Source organism: Stegodyphus dumicola, chromosome 1, assembly GCF_044657685.1.
Source record: "Stegodyphus dumicola isolate Sdum_Otavi_A_Nest chromosome 1, ASM4465768v1".
Taxonomy (NCBI): domain Eukaryota; kingdom Metazoa; phylum Arthropoda; class Arachnida; order Araneae; family Eresidae; genus Stegodyphus; species Stegodyphus dumicola.
The window spans coordinates 208,492,085-208,514,087 of NC_140768.1; the positions used below are offsets into that span (position 1 = coordinate 208,492,085).

The following is a 22,003-nucleotide window of genomic DNA, read 5'->3' on the forward strand; positions in this document are numbered from 1 at the left end:
CCCTATTTTGAAATTCCCGGAAGGGGACGAAAACCTGGAAATTGCAGCAGATGCGTCGGACTATGCCGTAGGTCCGGTTCTCATGCAGAATGGTCAACCTTTGGCATTTTTTAGTAAAACTTTAAACTCTACGCAAAGGAATTATACAGCTACAGAGAGAGAAGCATTACCGTATTAATGGCTGTACAGAAATTTCGAGTTTATTTCGGCAAAGCGCCAGTACCAGTCTTTTCGGATCATGCAGCTGTTGGTAGACTTTACTCGGGGAAAAAACCTAACGCCCAGGTTAATAAGATGGGCTTTTAAACTTCAAGAATATAATTTAATAATTAAATATAAACCAGAGAAAGAAAATAATGTAGCTGACGCACTATCCCGAATAAAACTGGACGATGAAGGGAATGAACACAAATGCGCTGTGTTGACTTCTAAAATTTTAGATTCTAGAGAAACAATTATTGCTGAATTGAAAGCTGATCCTGAATTTGGAAGTATTTATGTTATTTAAAAGACCCCGAAATCTTTGAACATGCAGATGTCTCCGCAATAAGAAGTAGAGCAGAAAACTATGAAATAATATATAATTTATTGTTTTATACGAAATCAACAAATGAAAAGTTTGAGTATAGACCAGTCATCCCAGCCTCTCTTCGATTGAGCATTTTGAAGGAATTACACGACGCGCTAACATCGGGTCATTTAGGTGTCAGAAAGGTTATAAAAAGGGTACGCGAGGCGGTATATTTCCCGCAATTATACAAAATAGTAACTGCGTATGCCAGGTCCTGCAATCAATGTCAATTAATAAATGATATTAATCACAGCCCGGCCGGGTACTTAAATAGCATTCGCGCTACATTTCCGAATGGAATTTTAGGCATAGATCTTCTTGGTCCTTTTCCCCAGAGTGAGTTAAACAAAAATCCTTTTCTTTTAGTAATTGTAGATCATTTTTCAAAGTGGACAGAAATTGTTGCACTTAAACGCGCATCAGCCAAAACAGTTGCAGATGCATTCTTACACAGGTATATTTTAAAATACGGTGCACCGATAAAAGTCATTAGCGATAACGGTAAACAATTCATTAGTCAAATATTTGAAAACATATGCACTGGACTTGGCATACGCCATATCAAAATAGTCCCGTATAGACCACAGGCAAACATCGCAGAAAGAATTAATAAAAATATTGTAAAAAATAATTCGAAGCTATGTTAGCACACATCACAAGCGCTGGGATGGCTACATAAATGAGTTAGCTTATGCTTTAAGAACAGCAAAACTCCAGCAGAATTATTTTTAGGACGTAAGTTAATTACGCCACTAGATAAATTATTCTTTGTGCAACAAAGGGAAGAAGATTTTAAACAAAAAGATATAGAAAAACTTATCGATCAGGCGATAAAAAACTCGGATACCGCAAGAAATAGACAGAAACTTTATTACGATCGGAAACGCCGTGAAGAAGATTTTAGAGTAGGTGATAAAGTGTTAAAGCGGAAATTTTCTTTATCAAGTGCCCCAGATAATTTCACAGCAAAATTGGCTCCGAAGTTTGAAGGCTCCTATGTAATACAGGAAATCAAGGGAGTCGTATTGTACCTTAAGAGCGAGAGAGCTGAGGTCTGTAAAGCAAGTCCCGACCAGGTGAAAAAATATTATAATCAAAATGATTTTGAAATCCTTAAAAGTTTCTTGCAGGACTCAAGCGTAAAAGAAGTAGAAGGTCCAGAAGTAACGTCACCCGCCCCACCACCCAAGAAACAGAGAACAGAAGAGGAACCTAGCCCTTCTACAAGTCATTCTAGGGTCCCGAAGTGAAGGAAGGAAAATGGTCACACACCAGCATTCAAGAAGTGCAGGAAATCAACGCCGTTTCGTAAGGAATCTTTGGTAAACAGGAAAAGACCAGTTACAACTTCACAAAGTAGAAAATCTGCGTCGAGGAAACCACTTCCAGGGCCAGATAATCAGGAGCAAACAAGGCTGCCATTCACGAGAAGAAAAAGACAGCAAGAGGAAAGAAAAAAATGGCACCAGCAGAAAAAATTCAAGCAGGAATCCAGACCGGAGGCCGCCAAGACCAGCCGTCCAGGGGCCAAACGGAAAAGATAGGAACCCGAAGACTACCACCCCAAAAGACCGGCGTACAGAGGGCGAAAAAGGAACGTCACCATGGAGGAAACTCGAAGAAATCAAAAGCGGAGATTAACGTAACTTGTAACTCTGTAACTTGGGATCAATTTTGCCAGAAGAGGATGTCGGAGTTCCAAGCATCGAAAACTCAAAGATAAGTTAAAATCTATAAATTTTTCTTTTATTCTGAAATGTTATGTGTAAATACGAAGTTCTATGCGTTGACGGAAGTCAATTTGTCTCGTTTGAGGCTTAGTTTTGTTTACTGTATTTAGCTAAGGCAAAAGCATTATTTTCTTTAAGTGTAAAATCTAACAGCAAGCAGTTCCTTTTGGTCGAAAGACTAGTTCTGTTATGTTAATGCCAAAATTTGGCCGAAAGTAAAATAACTTCGTATTCTTGTATTAATGTAAAATTTAGTTTCAGTGCCGCCAGCTTGGCGAAGAAAGCGTGAAGTAAAATTTTACTTTTTATCTTATTCATGTTATTGTAAATTGTAAAAATCATATGTATTAGAATTTTGTAAGTATAGGTAAATACTTGAAAGTTATGTAAAAGTAGAATTTAGTCTAGAAGCATAAAATGTTAGATGCTAAAAGTAAATACTCAAAAGAAACGAGTTCAAATTAATTATTAAACAGTAGATAAAATCACGCTTTAGAGCGAAAGCCTGCATGTCTAAAGATGAATGAGGGGGAATTTAGAATGAATGTGTTTTGTAGGATTCTCCACCTACACTTGAATTTTAAGAATATTAAACATAGCTCATCGAGATTCTGTATGTTCGATTAAGGTGTGTCATATTTGGTCGTTGAATTCTAACAAATCATTGTGGTTAAGGGAAGTGTTGTAATACAAAAACACGAAGATTCCCGTTTGACACCACACAGGGTGGAGAACCAGGGTAAAGTTAAATTCATGTTTGAATATTTGAATGAATGTGAATGTAAGCAATTAAATAAGGAAAAGAAAAGGATCGAAAACGAAAATGTATCGAGTGTTAAGAAAGTGTAAATCATAATGTATTTCGAATATACTGATACTTATTCCTTCCAGATCCTGGAAGGAAGAGAAAAAGATTGATTGATGAAGACCAAATTCCAGAAAGGATCCTGTAAGAAGATATGGTATTTTAATTATCTACAGAAATCATTATAATTGTTTTAGACAAAAGTTTGTTTTATGTAAACGGAGCTCTTGAGTTTTAGGTCAGAATATGGAAACTTTACCACAGGTCGTTTCTAGGACCTGCTTCCAAGTTTACCAAATTCTGGCAGCGGCAAATGTAGGGTTTATATTTATTTAAAGTTTAAGCTATCTTTCCTGTCAAGCCTTTACTTTCCCCTAGAATTGCCAATGCCAGAGTATGTAAATTGTAGTAGAACGCGCTGTATATTCAAATTTTAGCAGAAGTAAGTTGAGTTTAAATAGAAGGGAAACGAGATTGTATGTGTGCTTCTTGAATCACGAGCGTGAAGGTTGCTAGGTAGAAATTTAAGAACCGCGCGTTTCGGCCTGTGTGCCTATTTCGGCAGTTCGTTGAATCTTCAACTGCTTAATCAGTAAGCTTGCTGAATCTCAGCTGTATCTTAGAACGCGGTTAAGTTAGTTACGATTTTAGAGCCTCGTAGGTAGTGATCTCGTTATTTATTCATCCTGTCATTTATTTTTAGTTTCCCATATCTGTTTTGTTAAACCGCCGGGTCGGCGTAGTTTGTGAGCGTCAAGTGAACGCAGCTGTTATTTCTAAAGTGGAATAAAAAGGGATTTAAGCCCTTCTTACGAGTTTGTAATTTACAGTTCATAGCAGTCACTACCACTGTTGCTGATAAGTTGGGGGCTCGCAACACTATAGATATATAGATCCCATTTTGACTGGAAAAGATCTTAATTTCGTTATTCATTCGATGAAAAGTGTATTACTAGAATACTGAAAGAATAATTCATATTATACTACGATGCCTAATACATACACTGGTCAATAAATTAGAAATACAAGAACAGCATTTTATTGGACCACGTTTTGCACTTCTGATTCATTTGGGCATCGAGTCTACATGCTTTTGGTACATTACGTCCAGAGAATAGCATGCATTGCTTATGCAACATTTTAGATCTTGTAAATTAGATGGAAGATGAGAGCGCTGTCTGATGTGTTTTTCCGCCATTTCCCACACATTTTATACGGAGTTAAGATTTGGGCTATGCGATGGCCAGGGGAGGTGTTGGAAGTCAGACTGATGTTCAGAAAACTAATTTTGAACACTTCTGGCACGATGTATAGTTGCATTATCGTCCATGAAGTATCTTCCGTCGTCATCAGGGCAAAAAGGCAACATTGCAGGGTACACTTGATCTCCCAGTATGTCTAGGTATTTCATGGCTATTTGCTTACCTTCGAAGAACACCAGGGGACTTCTTCCATGCTAGCAGAACATGCCATATATCATGTTAGTCCCACCAGACCCTTGCACAATGCGAGTAAGGCAAGATGGATTCATGGCTTCATGGGGCTCTTGCCAAATTCGGCGTCTTCTGTCAGTGCGAAATAAGGTGTAGAGCATTGGTTCTCAAACTTTTGACTTACGCGTACCATCTAAATAAAAACTGAAAACCTTTAGTACCACCACCACTCTTCAACAAAGCTAAATTTACGAGTGTTAGAGAGAAAAAACTCAATCAGGATGTCGAGGTTTTAATTTTTGAATTTAATAGTTAAATATACTTTGCTTCTTTGTGTACCATCTATTTTTCTCTTGCGTGCCACCGGTTGAGAACTCCTGGTGTAGCGTGATTCATTCGGCCACATTATCCGTTTCCAATCCTCAGATGTTCAGCGTCTTCTTTCCCGACACCACTGCAAACGAATTCTTGCATGTCGGGAAGGAAATGAGTGGTTTTCTTACTGCCACCCGACTTTGCATTCCTATCCTCTGCAATTCTCTGCGCATGGCTCGAGCTGAAATCTGTTGGGAAAAGCCTTGGTTGATGATATGTGTCAGTTGAAGCACAGTAGAGACCCTGTTCTGCGGTACAATTCGTCAGAGAAGATGCCGACCACTCTCTTGGAAAACTATATCGAACTGAGTCTTCGAGAGAAGGATCGTGGATTCTGATTCCAACTTTTGAAAACATTTTATATGGCTGGTTTTGAGAATCTGGTGAGATTTGCGGTCTTCTAAATCGAAGTTCCTCCAAAACGGGACCAACAATAAGCCCTTTTTCAAATTATGAAAGATCTGCCGTTTTTTTCTCATTTTACTTCATTCATCGTGACAAAGCACTCTTACACCTTACTTATGGTAGCATTCTAACCACGTTTAACCCCCGTCATAAAATAATTTGTGTACTTTATCCCTAGGACGCATTCAAATGAAAATCTCAAAGGTTTCTAATTCATTGAACAGTGTATGTATCATCGGGAAGATGGATCCTTGGTATCATGGCACGTGATGACAAACAATTCAGTTTGATTTGGCAATCAAATCATATCTGTCGGGATTTACGAATGAATTTAGTTCAGAATAATTGCACGTCTAAATTTCTGTTTCAGTAACATTTACGATCGTTATCTATAAGTGGCATAATTTTCATACGACATTACATTGATGCCAAAAGATTTTCACATTTCTATAAGTGGCATAATTTTCATACGACATTACATTGATGCCAAAAGATTTTCACATTTCTATACTATGTGATAATATATAGTCTTCCATAAATGTTGCAATTAACGCAGTTCCTCATATCTTAACACTGTATTTTTATCACTGTTGGAAGCATAGAGTTATAACATGTGACAAATTATAAAAACGTTAAAAAACAAAGGCTCATAATCTTTATGATCTTATACTAGAAAAGGCGAAGGAAAAAAAATTATGCGCTATGGTCTCAGTCAGAGTTGACCTATGTTCATGTGAACGAAATGTTACCATACTTTTATATTCGCTATACTATTTATATTTGAGATGTAAATTGGTATTTATATTTGAGATGGAAATTGGTATTTATATTTGAGATGGAAATTGGTATTTATATTTGAGATGGAAATTGGTGAAATTATCCGGATTTGCTTCGGATATCTGTACCTATAAAAATTGCTACTGCTTGGATTTGTAAAAAAAAAAAAATAAAAAAAAAAAAAAAAAAGCGCTTCACGTTTTTTAAAAATATTTTTGCTTTTTTGGCATGTTTATTCAGAAAATTTATACCAGCTATGGACTGGCAAGATACTAATTTAGTATCTGAAAACACTGGAAAATATAAAACTGTTTAATTTAATTATTCTTTTTCAAGCTGAAAATAATAACGATTTGTAAAGTAATTTAAAATGGAATCCTAAGTTATAAAGCATTTCTGGAAAACAGATAAGATGTGATTTTTATATATTTAAAATTGTACATTTCAAGATTCCAGTAATACATTCAACAGGATGTTATAAGCCTAGTGATTACGATTTAATTTTACAATTTGCATTCTGCGTACACTTTTGATGTTCATTTTAAGATATTAGGAGATGGATGAGCTTTAAAGTATGAGTTGCCTATTTTAGTTACACTAATGTTTGTGAAAAATGCAACACCATGAAGGAATTATTGGAAATGACTGAAATTTATTATACATATTATGGACAGTAGTACAAGAAACTGTCGAATTTACAAGAAAAAGAAAGCAAAATGAACGCCGGAAATCACTACTTTGTGTGTCTACCACGCTGAGCGATGACAGCCTGTATACATCGTGGCATTGAATCATACTGCTCCCTGGAGAATGGCACTCCATATGGCTTCTACTTGAAGCCAAAGTTTAGTCTTAGCGTGCGACATACCAGCTGTATGAGCGAGTCGCCAACCAATGAAATCTTAGACATGCTCAGTAGGCGACATATCCGGCGAATAAGCAAGCCATGGAAGAAGCGAAACTTGTTCGGCTATAAGGAAAGCTTGTGCAGTCTGAGAAATATGTGAACGGGCATTATCCTGCTGAAATACAGCGCTCGGCATGAGTCGAAATATGGAAAGGACCTCTGGCTCCACAACTTTCCTTATGTAGCGATCACTGTTGGAGATCACCTGAAACCTGCGAAATGGGATCGACAATTATACCCAATAGACTCCACACCTTGATGCCAGGCGTTTTGTGCGGTATGGCGTTGTATAACCCACAGACGTTAACCTCTGCAAAGTCTGACGCGAGATCCATCATTGCACTCCAGACTGTAGCGAGATCCATAGGAAAAAACAACTTATTGCCACAGGGTCGGAGGCATGCTGTCATTCACTGACAGAGAAGTCCCTGCGTAGAGAAACACTTGCGCGCAACTCATGCTGCAGCAGACGGCGACGAGCCGTGGAGCTAGACAACACAGTACCTGTAGCCATGCTCCAAGATTGTACTAACATACGAGAGGACGCTGTACGTTCCGTCACAGACATGCGGATGAGGAGTCTGTCGTCCCGTGCGGTTGTGCTATTACATGCCCCACTGCCAGGACTTCGCCTTGTTTGGTTCTCTTCTATCCATTTCTTCCAAGCACGCATTACTGTCGTGGCACTACGTTGCGTGCGGGCTATGATTGATAAATACAAAAGTACACCCTCTCGCATACCGACGATGCGGTCCCGTTCGAATTTCATTATTGTTGGTATGGCAACTTCCGCTGTTGACGAGGCATATTCACTAATTAAACGTTCACCGCAGACAGAGGACGGTAAACAGATTTCAAAGCAACTGTACAGTCCTTTATATACATTAAACAAGTCAGCAGGCGGTTCTTATTCCACGTATGCGCAATCGCTTTGTAATTCTAATCATTTGCATATCTTACCTCATTTTAAGTTTCTCTAAGTTTGGTTCAACTTGTATAATTCCTTCATAGTATTGAAATTTTCACAACATTAGTGTATTATTTATTATTACTTTAGTTATTATTTCTAGTGTTAGCAACGACATCGCAGATTGGCTAATATGATTCAATAAGGCGAAGAAAAAAATGGTAAAGAAAAACGTAAAGGCAAGAGAAAAGGATGTGTGTGGCGTCAACGCACTCAACTGATCAACTTTTAAGTTTGCAAGTAATATATCCGAAAACGAGAGTCACCAAAAACAACCTAAGAGACATCATTGAGCAGTAAAAAAATTAGTTCTGTAGGTGCTCTTGACTACAAAACTAATCTACTAACACCTACAGAAAACTTCCTGTAGGTGTTCTGTACTGAGGGCTATTAGAAAATAACTTATTAGTTATTTTCTAATAGCCCTCAGTACGCTTATATACTGTATACTTATAACAAATACATATACTTATTTGACGGCTATATACAGAACATCAACAATATGCAGTCAAAATAGTTATTTCTATCTATGCATTTGATGCGTTTACTTCACTATCAACACATTAAGAAAGTTATTCGAGATTGATCATTGGGGACTGAAACAAGAGTTGAACCTTGAACAGTACACAGGTATGCTGGCTGGTCGTTTTAATTTATAGCTTTATTCGATACGTCAGAGAATGGAGGACTTAGTTATTTTCTAATAGCTCTCAGTACGCTTATATACTGCATACTTATAACAAATATATATACTCATCTAACGGCTATATACAGAATGTCTGAAGAGTCGCTTCCTATTTTGATTTATTTAAAGACATCAACTTATTTAATTATTAGCTAGTTTTGTTTAAATAAGAGTTGTATACATTCTGTTTCTTGACTTTTTGTTTATCATAGTTTTTAATTTCACATAAGCTCTAACATTTTAGAGTATTTCTTTAAATAATTTAATACTTTTACATTCGTCTTGAAAAAGATTTAAGGAAATTATTCATCGCATTGGAAACTATTGTTTCTGATTCATCCTAGATTGCTTTTGGGAGATATATGTTTTAAGAAATACTTCGTTTTGGCTTATTTCCAGTGCAGAATACCACAAAGAATGAGACCTGAGCTGTAAACGGGCTATTTGTATGCGTTAAGTCTGCCAATCTGTAGGTGTGGCAAATGGTCATACGGCTAGTCTCAGAATATGAAGCGCATCGTTCACAAAATGTGAAAATACATCGTCACTACAAATCTTGCAGATGACTTCCATTATTAATTATATGATACAGGTAAATGAATTGCCGAGCGTTGTGCGCAGAAACAGCCCCTCGAAGCTTGGATCTAATTCACTGCGATTTTATTTTTCTGGGATTGCAAAAAAGAAGGAAGTATACAGAAGAAAATTTGGATGAACTGGAGGCATCAGTTTCCACTGTACTCAACAATGTACACTCATTTCCAAAAGTTAAGCACGGAGAGGAAAACGCTAATTTCCGGAAGCCAATCAGAATTGAAGAGGATGCAATTCGCTGCAGAGGTAGATGGAAGTATGCAAATATGTTAGGTAACAGTCAATCGCGCTTTCATGTCAAGAAATATGCAAAAAAGGCAGTCTTATAAGAAGCCAGCTTTACGAAGGGTTACAGAAGTTGATTGTAATTCTGATAGAAGGTGTTTCGTACAATTTGTTTTCAAGACATACGTGTTTCTAGGACTTCCAGAAGACGAATGGAAGATTATGAGCGCTGGCTTGCTGTGGACGCATTCAAGCAGGACAGTCGATCACAGATGTTGCTCTTTTCTTCGGCGTTCATCATTCTGTAATTTCACGTTTATGGAAACAGTTCCAAACCACACAGACAGTTGTCCGAAGGCCCGTAGCTGGTCGCCCAAGGGTTACAACCCCTGCGGAAGATCAATATATTGCTATTGTAGCCAAGCGGAATCGCAGAGCGACCTCCACACGTGTGACATCTATGGTTACAGCGTCCAATGGTAAGGCGGTATCTGCAGCTACTGTATGCTGAAGATTACATGTGAGTGGACTGTGCGCCCGGGTACCTCGAGTTTGTGCTCCTCTATCCGTCCAATCAAGAGGGGCACGATTACAGTGGTGCTGGGAACATGTCAATTGGAATGTGTCTGACTGGAGCAATGTCATGTTTACTGATGAGTCAAGATTTGCTCTGGAGCCAGATGACAAGCGTGTAAGTATATGGCGTGAACAACGAACACACATCACACATTCCTAGGCCTAAGCATTATGGTGTGGACAGGGATTTCATTAGGATGACATTCATTAGGACAGGGATTTCATTAGAGTGAAGAGATTGCGCATATGGCATGGCCAGCATATTCGCCCGACCTTAATCCCATTGAAAATCTTTGGGATGCTCTCCGCCGTGTTGTATTTTCCCGTTTCTCACCTTCACTCTTATTGAGCTGGAAACTGCTCTACAAGAAGAATGGCGATTGCTTAATTCTGCGGTGGTTGACCACCTAATTGAAAGCATGGTCACAAGGTGTAAACTTTGTATACAGATGAGGGGGGGGGCTATATCCTATTAACGTCCCTTTTGTTTTATTTTATGCTGTTTATTTTCACTTTATACATAATTCTGTTTAAGTCTCCAGTATGTCATTATCTGATAACTTACAAAAATTTAATATCGTTTTCATTTCTGTATATAATAATTATTGATTTTGTTTTATGCATAAATATATATGCTACTTTCCTGCCGAATTTGTGACAATCAAAGCAGTATTTGTTGATTTTTTTTTTTTTTTGCATTTTACATCTTCGTGCTTAACTTTTGGAAGTGAGTGTACTTTAACGCTTTTATAGTGGCAGTAGCAAATGTACCACTTCACTCATAGAATTACAAATATGTTGAAAATTAATTGAATATATTTTAAAAATTACTAGCGGCTGTGGCTAAAAAAAATTTGTAAGTTCTATGTACACCTGAAATGAAAATGCATAAAAACATTTCAACATGAATGAAATCAGTTCAGTCCTTCCAAGAAATAACCAATTCCTAAATAATTTTACGACTAATTAATAATTAATTTTAATTTACCAAGAAATAAAAAATTTGGACCCATCGGGTTAATACGTATACGTATGACATAATGATTTAAATTGAATGTAATATAGCAACTTTTTATCAATATCAATAAAAGAATTAATGTGGTAATAATAACATATCGTGTCAATTATCCTAACCTGAAACAAAAAAGTTGCCAACAGCAGTTATTTATTTAAAATGCTGACATTAACAAAAACTTCTCGACATACAATCTTTGCTTTTTTCAACGTCAGAATATAACCTTATATTATAATAATATATTTAATGTTTGGCAATGCTATTTTTATTTCATATTTGGTAAAACTTACAAATTTTTTTATTAACAAAGTCTACGATTTGAAAGCGAGCAGTGGCAACACTTTTCGAAATAGAGCAGATTTTATCTCTTGCGCGCGAGACAGTTGCCACTCAGAAAAATGAGAGCGAAAATTAGCGTTTAGAGATTTTAATTTATATCGCGGCTTATTAAAGTCGTACGAAGATGAGAATGGTCGAAACGGCTTCCCACGGATTTTTGAAATCCAGAAGGTACTTCTTTCGAAACTAAACTCCCTGCTGTTCTGGAGGAAAAGATGCCACAAACAAACAGATAGACACGCGCAGATTTTAATAGTATCGATGTTGAACAAACATCAACTAATGGAGTGGATAGTAGTTCAAATTACAATAGAATTAGTGATGAATAAAGATGTTAAAATTATCTAAAAATAGGAAGTGCCTAGCCTGATATCTTTACTATAACAATTGATTTTATATAGATTTTTAAGCGGTATAAAATGTTATTTTGAGTTTTCAATGTTAAACTAATGCTTAGCTAAAACAGTCAGTTCCAAATTAATTAAATCATATTTTTAATTCATAAAAATGTGCTTCTTATATATTTTTTACTTCGTCGCACTGAATTTCCTTAAGAACTTCAGTAATAACTATTAGGTCATACTTTTCCTCAAATTGCAACTAATCAGATAAAGTTCGCTTATGCCTCTCGTAAAATATAATTTTATGGGACGTTCTTGTTATTTCTACTCTTTTCTAAATTAGCCTGTAAAACAGAATGAACATCGGCCTCTCATTATCAAAATAAAAATCATACAGTTTCCAGTGATGATATGCTTCAGATTATCAAAAACGCTATAAATTTTATGTATTTTTCACTTCTCGAGTAAAATTTTAATAAATATAAGATAAAAAAACAAATGACCGTAACTTCTAAATTGTGTAAATGACAGTAATAAAATTTTACAGCATTACCATAATTCTTTGCTGCTCGTATACTTCACATTTCAAATAAAACTCGCCAAAAAATAACACATAAGTAACTATAATTTGCCGAGTCATGTTAATGGCGGCAATAAGAATTTACAACAGTATCATAGCATAATCATTTAGTAGTGATAAGACTTACTCTTTTGAAGAGTTCATTTTTTGGCGATAAAGTGCCTCATTTTTTACAAATCTTTTCTGTTTTGCAACAAAAACTGAAGAATTTTCAGCACTCCTTCCTATATCAATATACGGAAAACCCATTTGTTCTGTCCAAGTTTTCATGATACTGGCAATGGTATGGTTTCCCTAAGAAAAATAACGATTAATTATTATGAAAAAAACACACGAAAAATTAATTTTAATGAAAATTAGCTTCATTAATGTAAATTACAGTTTTTAATAAATATAAGAAAACATACAAGTAATTAATTTTCCGCTAAAGGTTTTTCGTATTAAATTACTATTTATTATAGTTATTACTTTATATGAATTAATCTTAAATAGAAACACAATAGAAATAATGCTAGAGTCAGAACTACATCTAATCAATTTGTAGGGAATCTTATGCTAATTAATTAGTTATTTTGATTTCAGCCTTTACTATAACTTCTCCTCCCCGAATTCCTCACCAGAATGCAAATTATTAGTAAGTATTTAAACTGATGTTTTGGGATTTGAGACAGAGCGTGTTTCTGGCACTGAGTGTGAGCTAGGTTGCTAGTTTCCTTCTACTTGTAATTATTTGGTTTTGTGTTTTCTCGCTTCCGAAACTTTTAATCTGAAGCTCCGGTAGAATTAGTGAGGGAGCTTCTTGTAGTATTTAATTGTGTAGCCCCTGACAACAGTTCAGCGTTTGATTTAAACAGGACTGTTCGATGTATTTGTACCGCCACGAAATATAATTATATTGTAACACAAGAGATAGCCCTTTTGTTCTAAATTCTGTTTAAATAAAAAGTTTGATGTGTACACCCCATGACTTCTTTGTAAGGAATATTAAATTATATGCATTTTTCTTGCATTTCATTTAAACTTATTGGATTGAATTAAATCTACTTCGTCGATAGCGCATAAACCACAATAGAATAAATGCACTCTTTAAATTTACTATATTTGTTTACCATAGCGACATTCTGGCGATAGTTTCACTTAACAGCGTTACATTTCGTTCATATTATAACTCAGAATGCATATAAATTTATATCATTTGAAGAATTACCTAATCATTGCCCCATGTTCTATTCGAATACTATAATAAATCTAAAACGATGTATAAAAGAAATTAAGGAAAGAAAACAAAAAAAAAGAAACTTTTTCACAGACGATTCAGTATTTCTCATTCAATTAATTCAGTTCTCACTTCGGAAAAGGCAAAAATACACAAAAACTCAAACTATCTATATTAAAAATTACGAAGTAAATCTTAAACACTTATTTTCTCGAATAAATTCCAGAATGGGTTAAGCATGATTTAATTCGCAATAATAAAAGAAGGCGTTATCTTTATTGTTGTAAAACTTAGTTTCTCTAGATTGACAACAAATCTGCTATTCTGCTAGGTTTCAAATGTAAACAAACATAGCCGCATGGCAAAAATAATTAGGCTTAGCCGCACTTAAACAACTTTTAAATTGTTGATAATTCTATAAATATTACATGCAGATTTACTAAAGGCATAAAAACCTTAACCGGAAGATAAGAACAGCATAATTCAATGATTTTTAAAGAAAACAATGTACAATTTACAAACATATAAGGATAAAGGAACTGAGATCACTGAGCCGACTAACAAAGTGGATATATATATATATATATACAAATATTTATATACTTTTGGTGCGACCGATTGGAACCAATATACGAGGAGCACATCTACATGTTATAGCAGTTCTATATACAAAATTTCAACGCTTTGAGGCTACTCGTTTTTGAGTTATGCGAGATACATACGTACGTACGCACAGACGCCATGAAAAATTCTCTTCAGAATTCATTTTAAATCAGTTTTATAATTTTTTGGGTGAAAAGAGTCCTTTATTATATCCTTACGTATAGCTGTCTGGCAAAAACATCGTTAAATTGCATTCGATAGAGGTGAAAAGAGATATTTACGTTGAAATATGATGCCTGAAATTTTTCGCGATTACAATATTTCCTTCTTACTTCGTACAAGGAAGTAAAAAAGGTAAAGTTAATCATCTCAACACTTTATGTCGTTTTTCTCAGACATGGCGATAATCCCTTTCACGTCTGTTAGGTTTATAGGACAAACGTACTATGACCAGAGCACGTGTAATCATATAATTAGATATAAAAGTTTGGCATCTACTGAAATTTTATTGGATAAATATTAAAAAAAAATCTGATAAGGACACCACATGTACGCGAATTAAGTTACACACACTGTTTTGCTGCACTTCATTTAAATTTATTTTCTAGAGTTATTTTAACTTAATTATAAAATCTGCAAATTTTGAAATTAAATATCCTAGTCAACTTTTCCCGTAAGGGAGTCAAACTTCTGTATTTTCATTTTTTCGTAACGAGTATAAAACGTTAGAAAATATAAGTATAGAACCAGAAGATCGAATTAAAAGTTAGATTTCATTATTTGTCGAAAATTATTATTTTTTTAAAATTTGACATTACCTGACATAACATGAATATTTTCGTCATTTAAAACACTTCCGTAATTGGAAGTATACGACTAACACCAACGACCGCGAAAATACAAGCAAGGTAAGGTTAGTGGTTAGGGGAGCCTGACTGCGATACCAAAGGGCCCGCGTTCGAATCCCGGAGAAAGCATGGATGTAAAATTGTCTGTCCCTTTATAGAAAAAAGCGGTGGCCGTCTTCTGTCCGTACTTACACATGTAACGCAAAAAATTCGTCCAAATGCATCAGCTGTCAAAATTGATATTTTTGTTGAAATACGATACCATAAAGTTTTCGCGATTACAATACTTTACTTTACACAAGGAAATCAAAATGCTTGAAATTCACATGTTGGATAATAATTTATATCCATGTCTTTCATTTAGACATGAATTTCATACGTTGAAAATGCAAGTTAGGAAGAACGCTAACAATACTAATAAGCTTTGGCTTTAGTTAACATAGACAATCCTCTCCTGAGCAAAGTTTGATGATTACACTAGAACATTGAACTGTTTTCCAGAAATCATATATTAGACTCTAGATAGCAAAATTTTCGTTGTTTTCTACTATTATGTGACTTATTTTCCGATTGTAGCACGTGCAGCTAGTAGTCTGGAGATCCGGAGTTCGAATTTCGACGAGGGTATAGTTTATTTCTTACATTTTCCAGCTTCCAAGAAATTCTAATATTCTGCAGCAGCGCAGGACTAAAGTTGTGGTGGACGATAATTCGTATCTATCTGAGTTTGGTCGGTCGTTCCCCTCAGTGCAGCTATCATTTAAGTGGGAAGAATGTAAAGAATCTTCGTTTTCTCTAATGCGTGCTCACGTAGTGTAATTGGTAGCAGTCCAGCTAGTAGTAGTAACAAGATCTGGTGTTCTAATCCTGGGAAGGGCATAGTTCATGTTTCGTATTTCCGGTTCCAAATAAATATCTAATAGCTTTACATAATAACTTCATTGCAACTAAAGTAGTTCGCAAGGTAAGTGTAATTTATAGGCAAAAGTGTTTCAGTAGAAGTTAATATCGTATGAGTTACAGATTTAGAATAGCGACCGTAGTTTCAAGAAAGGTGAAAAAAAAATAATGCCGATATTTCAATTTTATACAAACATGGTTTGAAATATGTAAAAAGTACTAGGGCTGTATCTATAAAAGAGATCCAGTATTTTCAAACGCAATATTGAATTAAAGATTAGCTGGTATTAAGAAAAGTTAGTACACAGTAATCTGGAAATCAGACTGACCTTGTGGTAAATTATTGATTCTGATTCATGCGATGACAGCTTGGGACTTTCAGTAACTTCTCTCTTAATTCTGTAAACAGTTTTGCTTGAAGTGAAGAGAAGTATTGATAAAGAGATACAAGAATGCTAGTTAACCTTTTAAAAGCAGAAATTCATATCGGACTTAATTTCCATGATTGCGTTTTCATGCTTCGACCTTCTAACTGGTCACTTCAGAGATATCAGCCAAAACAGTAAAGGAAAAGTATTCATGTACGATTGTCGCAATTTTTCTAATAAATATGGACCATATACAAGTAAGTAAATGAAAGTAGTTAAAAATATTTAAAATTATTATTACAATAAAAATAGAGTTATTAAGATAATTTATTTTCGTATTAAACGTATGCAAAATTAAAGAACGTTAAGGATTATTTTTTGGCTAAAATGATGCCTATAAATTTATGGTTTTACAACTGTGTTTCATATGCTACACTAAGGGCAAAAAAGGGGAGGACAGTTCTATATCTCCCATTCTACTGGGCCGATTGACGAAATTCAAATTGCCTCTTTCATGTATCGAAAGCGCGACTGAGGATATATATTAGATTTATATATAGCACTGTTTAATATAGGTATTTTGACACAAAATCGGACTTTTTTCTGAAACGACATGCCATTTCTATATTTCGATTCTAAGACTCAAATTATGCCTAAATATTAAATTTTGTAAAATTTGGTTCGAAATTTAAGGAGAAATTCAAAATGTGGTGCATTTTTTAAAAGTTGCGCCAAGAATAATTCAATTGGAGAACTTAATTTATAGCAACCTATTTTCCTTTCCTTTTTTCATTGTAGACGGAGCCGGAAAAAAGACATTCATACTTTCAAATAATTTTAACAAAGTGCGTAAACCACATTTGGCGTTATTATCGTTTATAGCGAAATTCCAAAATGCGCTAATATGTCATTTATATATCAGAAAATTTTGAATAGAAAGTTCTAATGTTTTGCAGGTGTGCCTAGAAATACATCTACTTTAAGATGATGTTAATTTTATAGGTTATAATTAAATTTTTTTTTCGAAAAACGTATAAAAATCATTTAAAAATACGAATTAAGAAAATAAATCATAAAAAATGGGCGAATTTTATTTGGAACGAACTTAAATTTTGAAAAGTTAAAGGAAGAGTAAAATAAGTTTAATAAAGAAAAGTGATATTAACAAATACATACCAAATTCAATAAACATTGAGGAGCTAAAATTTTAGAGCTAATTTTTTAAAAACTACACCCGCGAGTTTTACAAAACTTGGCAGTTTCCCATAATTTGAGTCTTAGAATCGAAATAGGAAAACGAATTGGCATACCATTTCAGAAAAGTTTGATTTTGTGTCAAAATACCTATATTAGCACAATGCTATACATAACTCTAATACATATCCTAAGTCGCGCTTTCGAGACATAAAAACACACGTTAAATTTTGTCAATCAGCCCAGTAGAACGGGAGATATAAAACTGTCTCCCCCTTTTTTTTTTTTTTTATTTTTTGGCGCATTGTACATGGGAAAGAAGTTCAGACGTGAACATTCCTTGCATCCAGTTAAACTTTACTTTTTGTCCACCGCTTGAATACCTTTCTTGAGAAGAGTTTGTAAGGTAATGGCAGAGTTTAGTCTACCTTTGTGATTAACAGCTGCCAGTTTTGGTCCTGATCCATTTCCATTCTTTTTTTGTCAGGGCTGGTAAGACAAACTTGACGACATTCCAAATGCATTCATTGGCTACTTGGTTTTCGATTTGCTAAGTAAAAAAAACTATCAAGCGACAACAGCAGTTGTTTGCAAATTAAATTTCTTCACCATTTCTCACTTTGTAGACAATCAGTTGCAGAGTGGTAAATTAACTGAACTCTGTTAGTTGGACTTAGCTTTAATTCCAGGTGAAAGGGTTGGTTACATGGGCAGTTCCGTGATTTTCTCCATCAGTAAATTAGGTACGAGAGCCAATTTCCTTTGGAAAATTCTCCACGAAGGCATCTTAACACATAACCTTCGCGTGTTTTGTCACAACAAGATAAAACGATCTAAGCCATTTCTTATTTCTAAGCATAAGGCTGTAGCTGTTCGATGATCTGTCCAATAGATTTACACTTTCTATCTTTGAATCCGCGACTGAGAAGGGACAAGACTCATTTCTCCATTCTTTTCATTATAAATACATTTCATTGCACTGGGTTTGTTGGCGGTAGCAATAATTTTTTCTTCACGATTCCTTTTATGTCTTAGAAAGCAATGAGTACTGTACTGAGTTTTTATTTTAGAGCAAGAATTTGCAGCAATCGAAGATTTATCGCGATTTATACTCACGTCTCGTAGCATACAACAAAGTTATTCAGAAAATATGGGTTTCTTTCGCTTGCAGTATACATACTATTCAACTATTCAACAAATAATGTAGCCACACTCTCCTAAAGAAACAAAATAATAATTCAGGCTCTAAAACTACCGCCTGGAAATGTAATCTTGGGATCTGGCATCAGTGACAAAGCTCACATTTCAGTTACTTAATTGATAGATAACAGAATCATATTTTACTTCATCTAAGTAGCCTCGTTTTCAAACTGCTGCTTTATATATTTCAAATGAAATTCTGATCACTAAAATTATTTATAAAAGTGTTATGGTAAACATATTGATGATTTACATACCTGATACCCGCATTCATTTGAAAGCTCCTGCCACAGATCTGCTGTTTGCGCATTTCTGAACTGATATTTCTTGAGAAATCGCTGGAAATATAGAAAATAACATAATATAGTGTTTCTAATATTCATTTACATATAAAAAGATTAATATTTTATAAAATTCAATAAAACGAGCTATACCTATTCCTCTGATGATTATGTTTCCTTTAAATATGGTGTACGTTCCGTTGTTTAAATATAGTGGACTGTAAATTGACTTGATATTACTTCAGTATAGAACCCAAAAAACCTCAGACTCCTAACGTTGACCGAAACTTCTTTATTGACTTTCAAATAGTAAGTTAGTTGAGGAACGGCGAAGACCACACAAACTCCGACTTCAGTGGCGTCTTACCAACACAAACTCAGAAGAACCTCCGCCTAGTTGAAACTCCAGTAATTCACAGCAACCTCAAAGCTCTAAACGAGAGCTTTAAAAACCTAACAAATTTACGTCTGCGCCGCTCCTCGGTACAAAGAAAGAAATACAATTTGCATAACATCGAACATACCCCCAGCCTTGAAGTCCCAAGAGGGTTCAAACAATAAATTTAAACTGTTGAACTGCATAAACCTGAAAAATAAAAATTAAAGTCTCTAAATCAAGAATTAAATGACAAAGCGCATAGCTTTGCTATAGGTCGTTTTATTTCACCATTAGACGTGCGTAAACTCACCACTCGAACTTTCTCATCCAGACCGGGATACACTTTAATAATTCTACCTAATTTCCAACGTAGCGGAGGTAGATTTTCGTTCTTAATAAGAACCATATCACCAATCTTCAGGTCTTGTTGTACCTTGCACCACTTGAGTCTCTGCTGCAATCTAGATAAATACTCACTGCTCCAACGATTCCAGAAATGTTGAAATAACCTTTGCACGTTCCTCCAACGGTCACTGCAGCTCATGGTTTCTTGAATTTGGTTAGATTCTGGAATAGCGCTTAAAGCCGCTCCGGTTAAAAAGTGTCCTGGTGTTATCGCCTCCAAGTCGCTACAATCACTTGAAGCTGGTACTAAAGGAATAGAATTAAGACAGGATTCAATTTGGGTTATTAATGTCAAAAATTCCTCGTATGTTAAAATAAGTGTTCCTAAACATCTTTTTAAGTGATGTTTCATAGACTTGATACCCGCTTCCCAAAGCCCTCCAAAATGAGGGGCAGAGGGAGGATTAAATAACCATTTAATATTTTCTGAAGAAATATAACCCTGTAGCTGTTCATCACGTTGAACAATAGAAAAGGCTTTCCTTAATTCTTTATTAGCTCCTATAAAATTCGTTGCACAATCACTGAATTTCACACGGTTTGCCTCTACGAGCTATAAACCGCTTAAGTGTCGCGAGGAATGATTTTGTTGAAAGATCTCCAACTAATTCTAAGTGTATTGCTCTTGTAGTAAAACAAATAAATAGACATACGTAACACTTAAAGATTTTGACTCCTCTACCCGGACGATATTTTACGTTAAATGGTCCTGCTAAATCAATCCCTACACGAGAAAAAGCTCTACTTTGAGTAACTCTTGAAGCGGGTAAATCTGCCATTAGCTGAGTTGCAGTTTGCGCTCTAACTCTACGGCAGATAACACATTGGTTTATACACTTTCTTATAATATCTCTAGCATTCACAATCCAAAATCTATGTCGTATGACAGAAGTGAGTAGCTGCGTACCTGCGTGAAGATACGTGTCATGATAATGCTTAATAATTAAACGCGTAACATTGCGATTCTTAGGTAAAATCATAGGATGTTTCTGATTATTTGAAACTGCAGAGTTTCTGAGCCTTCCGCCTACACGCATTACTCCCGCGGAATCCAAGAAAGGACTTAAAGACAGTAATTTACTTGACGTCTTCAAGGGTTTACCAGATTCTAAACAGAATAATTCTTCTGGAAATTCGGCTCTTTGCACAATCCTAATAATCATAGAAGTAACTTCACAGAATTCTTCAGTAGATAAATAACCCTTTATACGCTCTGTAGGTAACTTACTACAATTATTTCTAAATCTTAAACACCACGCTAACACTCGACATAACTTTAACCATGATGAAAATCTTAAAAACACACTAGGCTCTTCAAATTTGGAAATATGTGAACTGAAACTCTTTTTCAATTCCTTCAACATAACTTCACCCTCTAATTCTACACTTGAATTTTGCTGTACATGAAGTACGGATTCGTTTTACCACTGCGGTCCCTTCATCCATAACTCACATTGTAGGAATTCTGATGGAATAAAACCTCTGGTCCCACAGTCTGCAGGATTTTCTTCCCAGCAACATAATTCCATTGAATATTTGGAACAGTTTCCTGGATTTTTGCAACTCGATTTGCCACAAAAGGTAGCCAACGGCGAGGTTCGGACGAAACCCATGCCAATGTAACCCGCGAGTCGGTCCATGCGTAAATATTGTTAAAAGGCAGTTCTATGCATGATAATACTGCATGTAAGAGGTTTGTTAAAAGTAACGCAGCACACAACTCTAGTCTCGGAAGAGACTGGGTTTTTAAGGGCGCTACTCTGGTTTTCGATGTCAGAAGGCTGACTTTGACTGACGAATCAAGGTCGATTGTACGGAGATAGATGACTGCACAATAAGCCTTTTCTGAAGCGTCGCAGAAAGCATGGATATCTATCACTACTGCCTTCGGACTCAAGACATACCTCGGAAATTGTAAGCTTGAAAGAAAGGGCAATTCTAGATAGAAACGCTTCCATTTCCTACTTATTCTCTTATCAACGAGTTCATCCCAACCAAGCTGTAAGTTCCATAACTCTTGTAATAATATTTTCGCGTATATTATTGTTGGCGCTAACCATCCCATTGGATCAAAAATTTTGGCTACTTCTGATAAAATAGTCCTCTTAGTAAACTCTTTATCACTTATGCATACCGAAAAATGAAACGTATCACTAGAGTTGTTCCAATTAATTCCCAATACTTTTACTTTCTTGTCACTGTTTATTTCAAGAGAAATACTGGATTCTCGTAAGCACTCGGGAATATTCTCTAAAATAGCTGAACTGTTTGAAATACACTTCCT

The 22,003-nt window shown here is 35.3% G+C and overlaps 1 protein-coding gene across 1 annotated transcript in view; it reads right to left on the reverse strand.

The window, feature by feature from the left end:
* The window catches only part of LOC118205807 (uncharacterized), a 425,653-nt gene that overhangs the window by 222,154 nt on the left and 181,496 nt on the right, over window positions 1-22,003 (reverse strand). Inside the window, exons 9-10 of the mRNA XM_085825092.1 lie at window positions 18,912-18,992; window positions 12,453-12,619 (exon numbers count right to left, since the gene is read on the reverse strand). Coding sequence (XP_085681218.1) covers window positions 12,453-12,619; window positions 18,912-18,992 — 248 coding nt within the window. The remainder of the gene's footprint in view (window positions 1-12,452; window positions 12,620-18,911; window positions 18,993-22,003) is intronic.